Source organism: Salvia splendens, chromosome 7 (genome assembly GCF_004379255.2).
Source record: "Salvia splendens isolate huo1 chromosome 7, SspV2, whole genome shotgun sequence".
Taxonomy (NCBI): Eukaryota; Viridiplantae; Streptophyta; class Magnoliopsida; order Lamiales; family Lamiaceae; genus Salvia; species Salvia splendens.
Window position 1 is genome coordinate 6,408,332 of NC_056038.1, and position 14,573 is coordinate 6,422,904.

At 34.9% G+C, this 14,573-nt stretch overlaps 2 protein-coding genes across 2 annotated transcripts; one reads left to right on the forward strand and one right to left on the reverse strand.

The window, feature by feature from the left end:
* The first annotated feature begins 12,317 nt into the window (after positions 1-12,317).
* On the forward strand, positions 12,318-13,618 carry LOC121741999 (bZIP transcription factor 53-like). Its single transcript, XM_042135007.1, has 2 exons — positions 12,318-12,410; positions 12,586-13,618. Exon 2 carries the CDS (start codon positions 12,931-12,933, stop codon positions 13,351-13,353), a length of 423 nt encoding a protein of 140 aa, XP_041990941.1. The 5' UTR covers positions 12,318-12,410; positions 12,586-12,930; the 3' UTR covers positions 13,354-13,618.
* Positions 13,619-13,768: 150 nt separating this feature from the next.
* On the reverse strand, positions 13,769-14,380 carry LOC121742001 (calvin cycle protein CP12-2, chloroplastic-like). The gene has a single exon (XM_042135008.1). It carries the CDS (start codon positions 14,277-14,279, stop codon positions 13,905-13,907), a length of 375 nt encoding a protein of 124 aa, XP_041990942.1. The 5' UTR covers positions 14,280-14,380; the 3' UTR covers positions 13,769-13,904.
* Between the last annotated feature and the right edge of the window lie 193 nt (positions 14,381-14,573).

Below are 14,573 nucleotides of genomic sequence, written 5' to 3' on the forward strand. Positions count from 1 at the left end.
TGTGGAAATTATGGGGATAAATTTTATGTTTATTGAAGAGTAATAATTAGTAGTAGTAATTCATAGTAGTAGTAGCAATTAGAATGCAGATTAAATATCTCATTTTACATACAACATAAAGGGAAATTTTGATTTCTACTTGTTATTTTTATAATAAAATGAGAATATAATAAGTTAAGTGAATTTAGAATTCTGTAACAAAAATAAGATATATTAATGGTTGATTTTTCAAAATACAAAATGAGACATTTTGAAAAATATGTAATCTTTTAAAATATTGATTGATATTATAAATTTATGCATATATGTTTAAGGGTTATTTGCTTATAAATACTTGAAATTTCAATATTTTCTGATTTTTTTTCCTTAATTTTTATTTTTGAATGTAAATACATGGTTCTAATAGGACCGGTTAACCGGTTTCAATTTTTCATAAATCCTATAACCGGAACCGGCCAGTTCCGAATCGGAACCGATATTTAATTTTAATCTGAATTTATTTATAATTTTAAATAATTCAATACTAATAAAATAATAATTCAACATCTGGATATATAACAAATAATACCTACAAATTCAAATAAATGCATAAAAAAGTACAAACCAACAATACAATAATATTCATATATGGGTAAGAGTTATGTGGCTTATGCCAAGTGTAGTAGGTCGGACTAGTTTATGTTGTCAATTCTTTTATAAGAAAAAGACTTCTAAAATTTAGCATTTTTTTAAAAAGAAGTTTTAAAATTGAATTATATTTTTTGTTTGCTAAATAAATATTCAATGGAATTTTCAATAATAATTGAACTTGTTGTAACTTTTTTATTCAATGCGGAACAGTTAATAAATCATTCACAAACAGGTTTAAATCGTATATTAAATGAATTGTTACATAAATTTATTATAAAGTTAAATCTCTATCATATGAAATGATATTGTATTTGTACAGTTCTTTTGAGAATTAAAAATAAATTTATGATGTTCTACTCATAGTAGTTAGTTCATAAAAAATGGATTGGAGAAATAATTGTAGATTCAAAGCATCACGGTTTAAATATTTTAAATACTTCAGAAAACAGAGCCCGCAAATTTAACATTGTTTAAATCTTAAAATCGAACAATGTTTCAAATTATTTTATATCAATTCAATATTAACTTAATTAAGTTAGATTTATTAGTATATTAAATTATAAAAAAATGGATTGTAATTCGGTTCCCGTTTAGGAACCGGCCTGTTCCGGTTAGAACCGGAACCGGTTATATATAAAAAGTTGGAATCGGTTTTTTAGTTCCCGGTTCCTCAATTAACCGACCGATTCTGGTTCCGATTTTGGTTCTGGTTCCGGTTAACCGAGAACCAGGGAACCGTTTAAGCACCCCTAGCGAAATATGTCAAATCAATATGACATGTTATTAGTGATGCACTTTTTATTAATATTAAATAAACCTGCAAATATACAGAGTATATATAGTATAGCTAAAGGTCAGTACCTGATATCGAACAGAGGGAAAACAATCACAAATTGGCTACCTTCTACTAAGTGTCTTTCACTATTTGGAAAACCGAGAGAATTTTGGATTTTTGAAATTAAAAACAAATTGAAAGCATAAATAAACAACTTTTGCAAATAACACAGAGATAGATACATGAGATAAGGAAATTCTAGGGATGTGCGTTCACAGTTATGGTTATACAAATTCCTACTACAATATCCTAACATAGTTCTTACTTCAGTAGGACGAGTCGTCTAAGTTTTGCCCATGTGGTACAAGCGTAGATTACTAACACTAGGGTTGTCAATCCTAGATCCGTAACTCCTAAAAGCTCCTAAGACCCTTGAAAAGTCTTCACTCTCAATTAACAGTGTCGTTTTAAGGGAAGCTAATTGTAGTCTACTAAGTGGACTTAACTCGCCAACCTCCTCTCACGATTATGTAGCAAGTTATATTAAATCATCACAGAATGTGTCACTCAAACGTGAAGCATTATCCAATTACTTAAGGAATAAATGAAGTAAGAACAAAACAGATATTAAATAGCAAAACGGAATTGTATAACCAAAGTAGTTACTAACACATCCCTAGAATCCTATGAGTTTAGTTACACATGATAGAATAATCTAAAAACATAGTTTGTAGGGAAAACAAAGTGAACATAAGAACAAAAGTAATAAAACCCAGAGGTTGAATCCTTTATAGTATTGATCTTCTCTTGATTCCTTCTTCAAACCCTTGCACCTTGATGAACAAGTAAGAACTCTCAAATATTGTTCTCTGGAGTTATGTTGCAGAAAGAATATCCTTTTTGAAGAGGTTTGAGGGGGGGTATATATACCTGAAAATCGTCCTCCAGTAAATAAGGCAAAAAAATGGCTAAGTTTGGTAAATATTGGGGAGAAAGTAGGTCAAATCGTGCGCCGTGTTTTCCCAGCGGGCCGCTGCTCCTTGGCCAGCGGTCGCTGTGGGTTGATCCGTAGCCTCTGCCTCTTGGATAGCGGTCGCTACACTATGTTGCAGTGGTCGATGTAAATAATCCCGTAACTTTGGATCTCTTGGAGCGGTCGCTGCGTACACCCCAGCGGTCGCTGGGCGTGTTCTTCGTTTCAGCACAACTTTCTCTAGAGCGGGCCGCTACTGGCTCAACGGTCTGTGGTCGCCAGCGGTCGCTGGCTGTGTTGCAGCGGACCGTTGGGCGTCTTGAAAGCTCCAGATTTCCAACATCGATTTTTAGCTATCTTTTTAGACTCAAATATGCACATTTCTCACAAAACTCGTCAAAATACCAAAATATATAAAACATACAAAATATGGACATGAATTGTAATTTTGACATTAAAAAGGACCAAATAAAGGTCTTAAAACAGTGCAAAATCCGAGCGCATCAATTAGCTTGCGAATACACGAACTTTCGACATTTTCTTGTTTTTTCCCAAAACTTTGGTTTTTTCTAATTTAAATACATAAACTATGAATTTTTAATTTTTTTCCAATAAACAATTTTAATCATGGTAAAATTAGTTTGTGAATTTCTCTAGTTTTATCCTTTTTCTAAATTGTAATTTTTAGTTGTTTTTTAGACAATAAATACTTTTAAATTATACTCCATTGAAATATATCTAATATCAATGCTTTATTTTTGCGATTTAATATGACTAAGTACGAATTCATATAAATTGCATTTTGATCATATAATTTTCTTTATTTAAATTATACATTTTTTAAAAATTTAATAATTTTTTTTTTTAAAGTTCACTCTTCATACATATAAATAAATACAAGATAATATTCGTGTCTAAATTTAAAAAGTGTTGAACATTAAATGATTTAGAGAAGATATATTGTTAGGGGAAAAATAAAAAAAATTATAAAAGTTCAGGGGAAATTCTAGAAAATCTTGAAAGTTCATGAATTTTAAGACAAATTACCATTTTTATTCAAATGACATCGTTTTAATACCCGTCGCTTTTTGCCACATCGGCACTTATGGTGTACACGTCAGCTTCAATTTAAAGAAAATTTAATTTTGGGAAAAAAAATCAGAAAAACTCAAAGTTCATGTATTTAGATTCAAAAATAAAAGTTTGAGGGAAAGAACAGAAAATATTGAAAGTTCATGTATTTGCAGGCAAATAACCATATGTTTAAATTTGTATGTGTAACAAGTTGTTATGTCATTAGGATTGCTCGGTTGGCTCGGTTCATAACCGGATCGATCGGTTAATTAACCAAATATTGGATTTGTCGTGCTGGAAATCAGTAGTGTAAGAGTCGAATGACCGAAATCACTTATGGCTTGCAAATTCTTGAAAAAAAATACGTTGAAGATGGTTAAACTCGAGTCTTAAGCTAATGAGGCGATGCGTTATACCGCTAGGCTACTCTCATTTGTTCATGTTTCTCCATCAGATTATATTACATAAAGTCAACAATCCAACACCTAAAAATATCAATGATTCAATATTAAAAATGCAACACCTAAAAAATTAACAATTCAATACAATCATAGTTCATAAAGCTAATAGCAATCCACAAAATCCATTAATCCATAATATACAATGCCCTCTCTTAAAATCCAAACATAAACACCTATACCTAAGTCACGTTCATTTGACCCTAAACAATCAAACCAGTTGCAGACAGCGCAACCATGATGCCAATTTTTTTTAAACAAATGCCAACACTACCACAGTCCAACAAATAAATAAATAAAATAAAATATTTTATATATTACGACTTGCAAGTAAATAAATAAATAAACCATAACCATCTTTATATCCTTTCTCCAACATAGTACATCTTGTAGAAATATGCAAGTCCCCTAGATCAATTATTCTTCATCGAATCTCAAGGTTTACACCATGTATGGAATCAGGGGGCTTCTAAAATGAGATAGAACATGCCATCCCTTACTAAATGTGGCCTTTGAATCTATGCTAGATACAAGAATGACCAAGATATCTCTTGTCATCTAATATAGGACATGATACCACGTAGTTTTCAAGTTCACCAGTGAAAAGTTTCAAAACTATTGATCTCAGCGATATTCATCATGCGTTGCTTATTTGTGAAGTATGAAAGTGATCCCTGACCGATCAAGCACTTCTTTTTCATCTTCATCATTTACAGTCAAATTGGTGTACTGAAATTCTTCGTAATTTTCTTCATCAACAAATACATTGGTTTGGCCAGTGCATGATGGTGTTGGTGGTTGATCTGAAGTATTATTCATCTTCGTATGCTACAACTCAAATAAATCATAGATGGACTTGTTTAACTCTTCCACCAACTCTGCGGCCCCAATCATCACCATACACAATCTTCAAACATAATTGCACATGTTTAATCTTTGGTCGATGATCCAACATAGTTGTGATATACAATATATTGTTCATTATTGGATTCAACTTTATGTCCTCTAACCTATACTTTCTCAATTTCAACTTTATCTTTGTAGTTATTCTCTTAGTATCATCATTTCGTGTATGTCCAAGCACCTAACAACATTGAAGATGTTGCGCATTCCCTTAAAAATGTATGGGTTGTAACACATTCCTCTAAGAATGTACGAGTTGTAACATATGCTGTGTCGGAGACCTCTATGGCCAACTTGTGAAATTATTTTTGATAACTACACATCATTTTCACTTCAAGTCAACCGAGTTCTTCATGCACACCAATAGTTTTGTTATTGTCTTGCCTCAGTGCCAAATCTTGTTCAAGCTTTTGGTTCAAAGTTCACTCTCGAATCTTTATGGCCAGTTCATATGGTATTGTTGACTCTAGCATAAGGTATGTTGAAATTCCTTAAAAATGATTCAGATAAAATTTAGCCGATGAAACCTTTAACCATTTAACGGTTTGCCTAACTCATCTCACTAACATACCAATCTCTACTAGGGTTGTCCAATTGGATATCCGAGGATACCCGATCCAAAAAATCAAGTATTTAATATTGATTTTGTCCCAAAAAGAATACCAACCCAGTTTCAATTTTGGGTATCCGATTACCCGACTCGACTATCTGGTGCCGATTAATCGGATACCCAAATATCTTTAAATTGAACAAAAAAAATCAACCCATGTTTCAACTGCCCAAAAATTGGGTTTTCAATGTTAATTCCATATTGTATTTCCAAATGTATGTAATAAACATAATCAACAATAATAGTATATTTATAATGTACTCTTTCCGTTCCGTTTAAAGAAAGATGGCCTAGTTCTTGGATGATACGAGATTTTATACAGCTTTATTTTGTGTGTTAAGTGGATAGTTAAGTAAGAGAGAGGGAATAAAGTAGAGATAAATGTGTTTACAATTTTAGTAACGAGTTGGTTGGGATAAACCAAAAAGAAAAATGAGATATCTTCAGTGAGACAAAATGAGTATTTAACAAAGGAAAAAGTGAAAATAAATTATATTTATATAATAGAAAGAGAAGTGAGAACAAAGATTAGAGAGGGTGAGATAGTATCTGACAGGCTTGAGGCGGCGGTCGGTAGGCGTAAGGTGGCTTGTGAATAAGGGATAGGTGAGAACATATAAAGGCCGATGAGACGAAAAATAATAAGATAGATATATGAAAGAAATAACTCAACTACCTTGGGACAGTCTGAAAAGAAATATGAATCAACTACCTTGAGACGGGGGAGTATTAGATAGCGATTTTAGTTCATGTAAGTTAAGGGCATGTTTGATACTTATATGGAGGAAAAGGTCATCAAGATACAATTTTAGAAGATATGTAAGAAATTGCGTGAATCTATTTTTCTTAAATATTGAACGGCACGAGTTTTAAGAAATTGTTTGACTTTATAAAGTAAAGTGGGTAGAAAAGTTATTGGAATGTGGGACCTACTTTTATATATTGGTTTTATAATAAAAGGATATTGACACCTAATATCATGGAACTTTCAAAAAGTTGAGGTTTTCCCAGAAACTTTGAAATTGACAAATAATATCATGAACTTTACCCCGAGTTTGTTATTTCCCACCAATGAAAAAATTTCGGAAAATAATATCATGATACTGATTTTTTTTTTTCAGAATTTCTCGACAACAACTTCAAGAGCTTCAAGTTTTTCAATCTTTGAAGATAGTTTTTATTGAAACACACCCTCCAAAATTGTTATTCAATCTATTAATATAGCTGGAATTTTTTCATTGGTGGGAAATAATAAACTCAAGGTAAAGTTCGTGATATTATTTGCCAATTTCAAAGTTCATGGGAAAAATTCAACTTTTTGAAAGTTCCATGATATTAGGTGCCAATATCCCTATAATAAAATGTGAGTGGAATGAGTTAGTAGAATGTAGAGTCCACTTACCAAATATTGTAAAAATGAAATGAGACATTTATTGGCGGACGGACGAAAAAAGAAAAATGAGACATTTAATAGTGGACGGAGGGAGTAATATTCTTGTATAGCTACTCAAGTGACATTTTTAGCCTTGGTAATTTTGTTCTTTTTACTTTATCAAGAAAAATAAGAATACAACCAGAAGGAGAAACTTGCACAGAGTCCAAACCTAAAGCATATCAATTATCACCACAATCTAAAACCCAATGAATTACCAAGCACATTTTATGGGAAAAATTTTACAAGTACATTTTACAGTTTTACATTTGGGACAATTTTTCATGGGAAAAATTATGATTTGTGTCATCGTACTTTCTCCGTCTCATCATAAGCGACTTATATTTCTTTGTGGGACGCCCCCCTAAAGTGAGATATTTTTTATTTGGCAAACTATAACACAATTATTTTCTTTTACTTTATTCTCTCTCATATTTATTCTTTATCCACTTATCTCTCTAAAAAACATTTTCTTAAATCATGTGTCTAAAAGAAACGTTTCGTTTATGGCGGGACAAATGGAGTACTCCCTCCATCCCAAGATAAGCGACTCGCTTCTTTTTTGCCCTCGTTTTGAAAAAAATGATATAAAATAGTTAAAGTGGAGAGAGAGTAAAGTAAGTGAGAGAATTATGTAGAGTAGAGTCTTCTGTACATAATTCTTACTCTTACTTTACTTTTTATCCTAGAAAAATGAACATAACGCGTATCAAAATTATTATGATCGGACTAAGTTTTTTCAGGATACGAGAAAAATGTTGAATCTTTTTGCTACTCTACTAAAAGGATTTAGAGATTGTTTTCCTAAATGAGAAATCGAGATCAATTTCGTTATAAACAAGCTCGTATTGCCCTCTGAGAATACTTGATTGAACATATTTGGAAAATTTTCGACACAAACAACTGAATATATAGTTGTTTTTATTTTGTTTGAATTATTTTTTCTATTTTCACCTTTAATAATTACTTAGTTTGTTTATTTTCTACAATTGTACTCCATTTCTTTTATTTTGTGTATGTTTTTTTTGGATTCAGTTTCATGTGATATTTAGAAATGTTCTAGATATTAAATTAGGAATATATCAAATGCAAACTCTAAATATTATACAAACTATAAACTATGATATGGACCGTTAAAAAATATTAACATATGATAAAATAATAGTAACAAAAAATGTCAACACAATGTCAACGGTTGATGCTGTGCTGAAATTGTGTTGATATTGTGTTGACATCAAAATCTTGAAATTTTATATTGTGTTGACATTGTGTTGATACTATGTTGAAAAGTTTAGAGTTTGTACAATATATGAGTTTGTATTTTATCACTACCCTATTAAATTAATTATAAACTTTATATGTAATTTTAAATATATGAAAAAGGAAAAGGTGATTTAAAAAAAAGTTGAATAAGTTTGGATTGGATGAGTTATGAAAGATAAATATTAATTTGTTATGTCTTTTTAATTAATATATGATAACAATTTAAAAGTTAGATATGAATTTGACTTTGGCTTTGGGCATTTAACCATTTTATTACATGCCAATATATGTACACGACAAATTTGTTCTTTTTAAGGGCTTTTCGGTTGACAATAATTATAGTACTATTTCATAATTAGGAGTGTTAATTAGGAGTGTGTATTATGTTTGATTCATGATATTGAATGTCATAATTTAATTTTAGATGGATAGTTTTATGATAATTAGTCATAGTTACATTTCTCCAATTAAATTAATTCCATAATTTAATCCTATATAGATAAATTATATTTACAATAACGAGTCATGAGTCATGACAACGAAAAACACCCTTAAACATAGACAACTGGGATTAGACATCTGAATAATAATCATCTTGTTAGGATCAGTTTACACATAATTTTTCTTAAACGAAAAATAAAAAGAATCTTAGGTGCGGACTTTATATGTATAAGGTCATCCACAACGTTGTCACTATACCGTCCCTTAAAACACTATTTGTGGGCCCCACTGTACTTTTTTACTCCATCCCTTAACTAAGGGATGGAATCTGCAACGCTCCGTCCCTTAACCGTCTCTTAAATTACTATTCATTCAATTTCATTTTTTTTCCAACAAATTCAATTAATAAAAAACACACTTCATTAAAAATAAAATACCATTACAACATAAAATTAGTAAAAAAAACATAAATAGAAATCCTAAAAAAATTAAAACAACATAATTTAATTTCCTTCGTCAAAGTTTTCCCAAATGTGCTCAATTAGAACTTCTTGGAGTTGGGCGTGGGCGCTAGAGTTGCGTGTCCTTGCCCGAATAGACAACCGTTCTTGTATAGACGGATGCGCTCCACTTCGAGGCGGACTACTTGCGGTTGAGCTTCCGGGGGATTAGGGGTCGAACCAATTTCCCGCCTCGGGTCCTTCGTCTTGACAATCATGTTGTGCAAGATTATGCACGTATACATGATGTCGACCATGCTCTCCATGAACCACGAACGAGCCGGGGCTTTAATGATGTTGAAGCGAGCTTGGAGAACCCCGAACGCCCTCTCCACATCTTTGCGAGCAGCCTCCTGCTTCTGCGCAAAAATAGTCTGTTTTGGGTTCACAGGCCTACTGCACGTCTTCACGAAGGTTGGCCATTTCGGGTAGATGTTGTCGGCGAGATAGTACCCCATTTTGTAAAGGCGGTTGTTGGCGACGAAGTTGATGGCCGGCGCTTTACCACCCAAAACTTCGATGAAGAGGTCGGATTGGTGGAGCACGTTTATGTCATTGTTCGACCCGGGACCCCGAAGTATGCGTGCCAGATCCATAGGCGGTAGTCGGCAACGACCTCGAGTATAACGGTTGGGTGGGTGCCTTTGTGGCAGCTCGTGTAGGACCCCCTCCACGTCGTCGGACAATTCTTCCATTGCCAGTGCATGCAATCGACGCTGCCAAGCATCCCGGAGAACCCGTGCACTTGTTCGTGCAGGTCGAGCAGGAACTGACAATCTGTCGTGCTTGGATTCCGGAGAAATTCGTCAGTGAAGGCCGCCCGGACGCCTTTGCAGAATTGGAGCAAGCACATTCGCCCAGTGCTGTCTCCAATGTGGAGGTATTCGTCGAACACGTCGGCCGTCTGACCAGTCGCAAGCTGACGGATTGCTGCAGTACATTTCTGCAGCGTCGTGTGGCTGGGACGACCGATCCCGTCGAACCCTTCCTGGAAGAACTCTTCCCGAGCTGCCAAAGTATTCGCGATGTGGAGAAATAGCGATTCCCCCATGCGGAAACGGCGACGAAAGTAGGTATCTCCCCAAACCGGGTTATCACAGAAGTAGTCGCGTACTAACCTTGCGGCGGCTTCCTCCCGGTTACGATGGATGTACATCCGGGAGCGTCGTTGGGGCGGCGTGGCTTCCTCCGCCTCCTGACGTCGATCTTCTTCAAGTGATTGTTCCATTATTTGACGCATTTGCTCAAAATGATCCATTAGTTTGATTAAATTTGGGAGAAGAAAAACAGAGTTGGTTTGAGATGAAAATTGGAGTGGAAATAGAGAGGATTTGAGATGAATAGATGTGTGTTTGTGTGTGAAATGAGTATGAAATAGGAGTAATTATAGAGTTAAAAAATAAAAAAAATTGAAAAACGGCTATAAAACGGTAACATTACCGCTTGGATTTTACATTTTTTTATATTTTAATTCGATTTTTTTTAAAAAAAATAAATTATTGCGTCAGCCTGACGAATCCCACTCGCGGGCCAGCGAGTGGGAGTCACGCATGGCATGGGAGCTCGCCACGTCTCCTCGGCGCGTGGCGAGACGTCGCGTTACGCGTCTCGCAAGGACGACACTCGGGACGGGATGGCGACGGGCTGGGGACGAGACGGGGCGTCGCAGCGCGTCGCGCCGCCGTCTCGTCACTTCGTGACGGAACGCGGGACGCCCGCGTAACGCGTTGCGGGTGCCCTAACGTGAAAGTCCGATTCATAAATAAATATCCAGAGACAATTAACATAAATTCTTTTACCCATAATATTATAGTTCAAAGTTTCCGTATTCATAAACAAAAATCTAGAGACAATTAACATAAATTCTTTTACCATAAGATCAGTTCAAAGTTTCCATATTCGTAAATAAATATCAAGAAACAATTAACATAAATTCTTTTGCCCATAAAATTAGCTCTCCAACCTTAAAATTTTGGGATAAGTTCACCTAAATTAAATTAGGCAACAAAAGAAAATTAACTTATTTGGTAAAAGATAAAGAGTAAAGGCCAAAATTGGTCCTGAACATATAGTCATTTTACGATTTTAGTCCTAAACATTATCTTTTGGATTTTTTGGTCCTGCACATATGGACATTTGATCATTTTGGTCCTGCACATATGGAAATTTGATCATTTTGGTCATCCGTCAACATTTTCGTTAAAAACTAACGGTCAACATTATCTTTTGGATTTTTTGGTCATGCACATATGGATATTTGATCATTTTGGTCCTGCACATATGAAATTTTGATCATTTTGGTCCTCCGTCAACATTTTCGTTAAAAACTAACGTTCAACGGCCGATTTTTGACTAAAACAATGGGTTGGGTCGGGTCGTGTTTAGGTCGGGTTTGGGTTACACGTTAAGAAAAAAAATAATTATTTTTTATTAATTAAAAAATTATAAAACTTTAATTTTTAGTTATTTTTGTTGATTAAAAATATTATAACGACTAAAACATGATGTTATTATACGATTTAAACATGATATTACACGACAAAATTAAAAATTACCAAATTAAAATAATCATTTTTTAATCAAAATAATAAAATTAAAGTATAGTAATATTAAATCTATATAATAAAATTAAATAATTAAAAAATTATTTTTAATAAAATCTATACTTTAATTTTATTAATTAAAAAATATTAATTAATTTTTAAGAATATTATGCTTAGATTTTAACGAAAATATTATGCTTAGATTTTAAGAAAATATTATTTTTTTCTTAACGTGTAACCCAAACCCGACCCAAACACGACCCGACCCAACCCATTGTTTTAGTCAAAAATCGGCCGTTGACCGTTAGTTTTTAACGAAAATGTTGACGGAGGACCAAAATGATCAAATGTCCATATGTCCAGGACCAAAAAATCCAAAAGATAATGTTGACCGTTAGTTTTTAACGGAAATATTGACGGATGACCAAAATGATCAAATGTCCATATGTGCAGGACCAAAAAATCCAAAAGATAATGTTTAGGACCAAAATCGTAAAATGACTATATGTTCAGGACCAATTTTGGCCTTTACTCAAAGATAAATAAAATAAAATAAAATTAGGCAAGTTCCAAGAAATAAACACGGAATATTACGAGCGAAGATTCGCAGAATCCAAATCCAATGGGCGCAGCGGTTTGCTTAGCTGTCCCCCACCAATTACACCACCGCACTTTGTGTATAAATTAATCCTTAAATTAAATAAAATAATAAATTATTCAGCCACCAAACCACTTCGCCCACCCTATAAATACCCACTCTGTTCCACTTGATAATCTTCTTTCCGCAATTTCGACAAGCTCTCGCAAGGTTAGTCCGTCTACTTTTTCTTTTCTTTCAGTTATTTTTCTTTTCCTTTTTTGTAGTTTTAGTTCTAGTTTTAGTTTTAGTTTTTTTTCTTACTTTTTGTTAATTATTTGTTCTTAGTTATGTTTGTTGATTGATCGCGTTATCGGTGCTTATTTCTGTTTATTTGAATATGCAGATTGTTCTTGGCGTCTGAATTCCACTCTGAAGTCAGATTAATCTCAATTTTTTTCGTTAATTTCTGAATTTTGGACTACCAAATTAAGAAATTAGATTCCAAACCCTAGCTTCCATGTTTCCGATCCCTCCATTTATATGACGTTAGTCTTGCGAAGGATTCGAATTCTCCACTCTTTCTCAGTTGTTTTCCTCTACTGGTTCTACGTCTTTTCATGAACTAGCCTTAACCTGAAACCCTAATTTCATCGCATTCCTACCGATAGAAACATAGTTTTAAATTTTCAGCGAATTAGAAAACCTACATTAAAACCCCCCCAATTTTTTCTGCATCTCCTCTCTTTGAATGGCTTCGAAGCAGCAGCTGCTGCCAACGAGTCCCGGTTCCGATGGTGACGAGAGGAAAAGGAAGAGAAAGCTGTCTAACCGTGAATCTGCACGGCGCTCGCGGATCAGGAAGCAGCAGCATCTTGACGAGCTGATCGCTCAAGAGCAGAAGCTAGTAGATGAAAACAAGAAGCTAAGAGAGATGACCGATAGCACCTCCCAGCTCTACCTCAATGTTGAATCTAATAACAACGTGCTGAGGGCTCAGTTGGCCGAGCTGACTGATCGCCTCTGCTCACTGAATTCTGTGCTTCAAATTGCTTCAGAGGTGAGTGGCTTTGCTGTTGACATTCCGGACATCCCTGATACTCTGCTCGAGCCGTGGCAGCTGCCCTGCCCTGTCCAGCCCATCCCTGCCTCCGTTGACATGTTCCAGTACTGAGGCGTGATCTCGTGATTCCTTTATGGCGACTTGCGTGCGTTAGTTGGTATCTAATTGTCTTGTTTATAGCAAGTATGATGTTTGGTTTGAGTAAGCCAGGGTTTTGCAGTAATGCCCTATTATCTTAGTAGTATGGTTACATGTTTAGGTTTATAAGATTGTGTTGGTCTTTTTTGGTATTGGTTGTGTTTTCTATTAGTCTATTCTAGTTTGATTGTGCCTTTCTTGATTGATATGGCTTTAATAAAGTATCTCATTTGTACTACTCGACTTTGTTTCAATATGATGTTTGATTATGCAACTCCACCCTCAATTCATTATGTTTGTACTGATTCTTCTCTTCTTAAAGTCAAAACATAGAACTCTATCAATTTATAAATATATTATATCAGTTTTTATGACTTAATAAGCAATATACGTTGAACAAGTATCGTATAATTCCTTAATCAGTTGCACCATACAACCAACTAACACCAAACCTTCTAACAAGAAATGTTGAAATGTAAAAAAGCTTAAAAATCGAGAAGAAACATTACATGAATGAAGAGTAATCAATTATCGTAAGTACGGCACTCGTTGGTCTCGGGGTTGTCCTTGCAGTAAGTCTCCAGGGGGTCAGCGTCCTTCTGCTTGTCCCGGGCATGACTCGCGGCCGCGCTCAGCTCCTCCACCTCGTCCCACGCGGCCGCGCACTCCCCGCTCACCGCGTCGCCCGCGCACGCCTCCTCCGCAGCCTTGATGCTCTCCTCCACCTTTCCCGTCAGCTTGTCCGGCGCCGCTGCCACGCACATCCTCCTCAACGGGACACCAGCGCTGCGCCTCCACGGGCTGCTCACCTGCGAGAAGCTCATGGATTTCGGCGATGGCTCCGACGCCCTAGCGAAGACTGTCATGGCTACCATGTTCACTCCGGCTACGGCTGCCATTTTTGCTTCGTTCGAGATTAAATAAAATGATGCTGTTTAGTGGTGGTTTATGTGAAGATATATAGTTAGGAGGTGTGGTGAATTATGGATATGAATTCTTATCATTTTCGCGACCAATCGTGGGCTTCCACTTTTTTGTGGTATTTTTTATTTTGTGTTGGCTTAGTAATACATTATTTATGGGTGAATGTAAAAGAATACAAAATTATAATGCAAGGGTTAATTTGTGGGAAATGAAGAGCCTAGGTATTGCGATTTGTGTTTCCAATCTCCACACACGTGGTCAGAGTTGCA

What these genes read in the sequence shown, in the direction of transcription:
- LOC121741999 (XM_042135007.1), top strand. Translation starts at nt 12,931, where the DNA reads ATGGCTTCGAAGCAGCAGCTGCTGCCAACGAGTCCCGGTTCCGATGGT.
- LOC121742001 (XM_042135008.1), bottom strand. Translation starts at nt 14,279, where the DNA reads ATGGCAGCCGTAGCCGGAGTGAACATGGTAGCCATGACAGTCTTCGCT.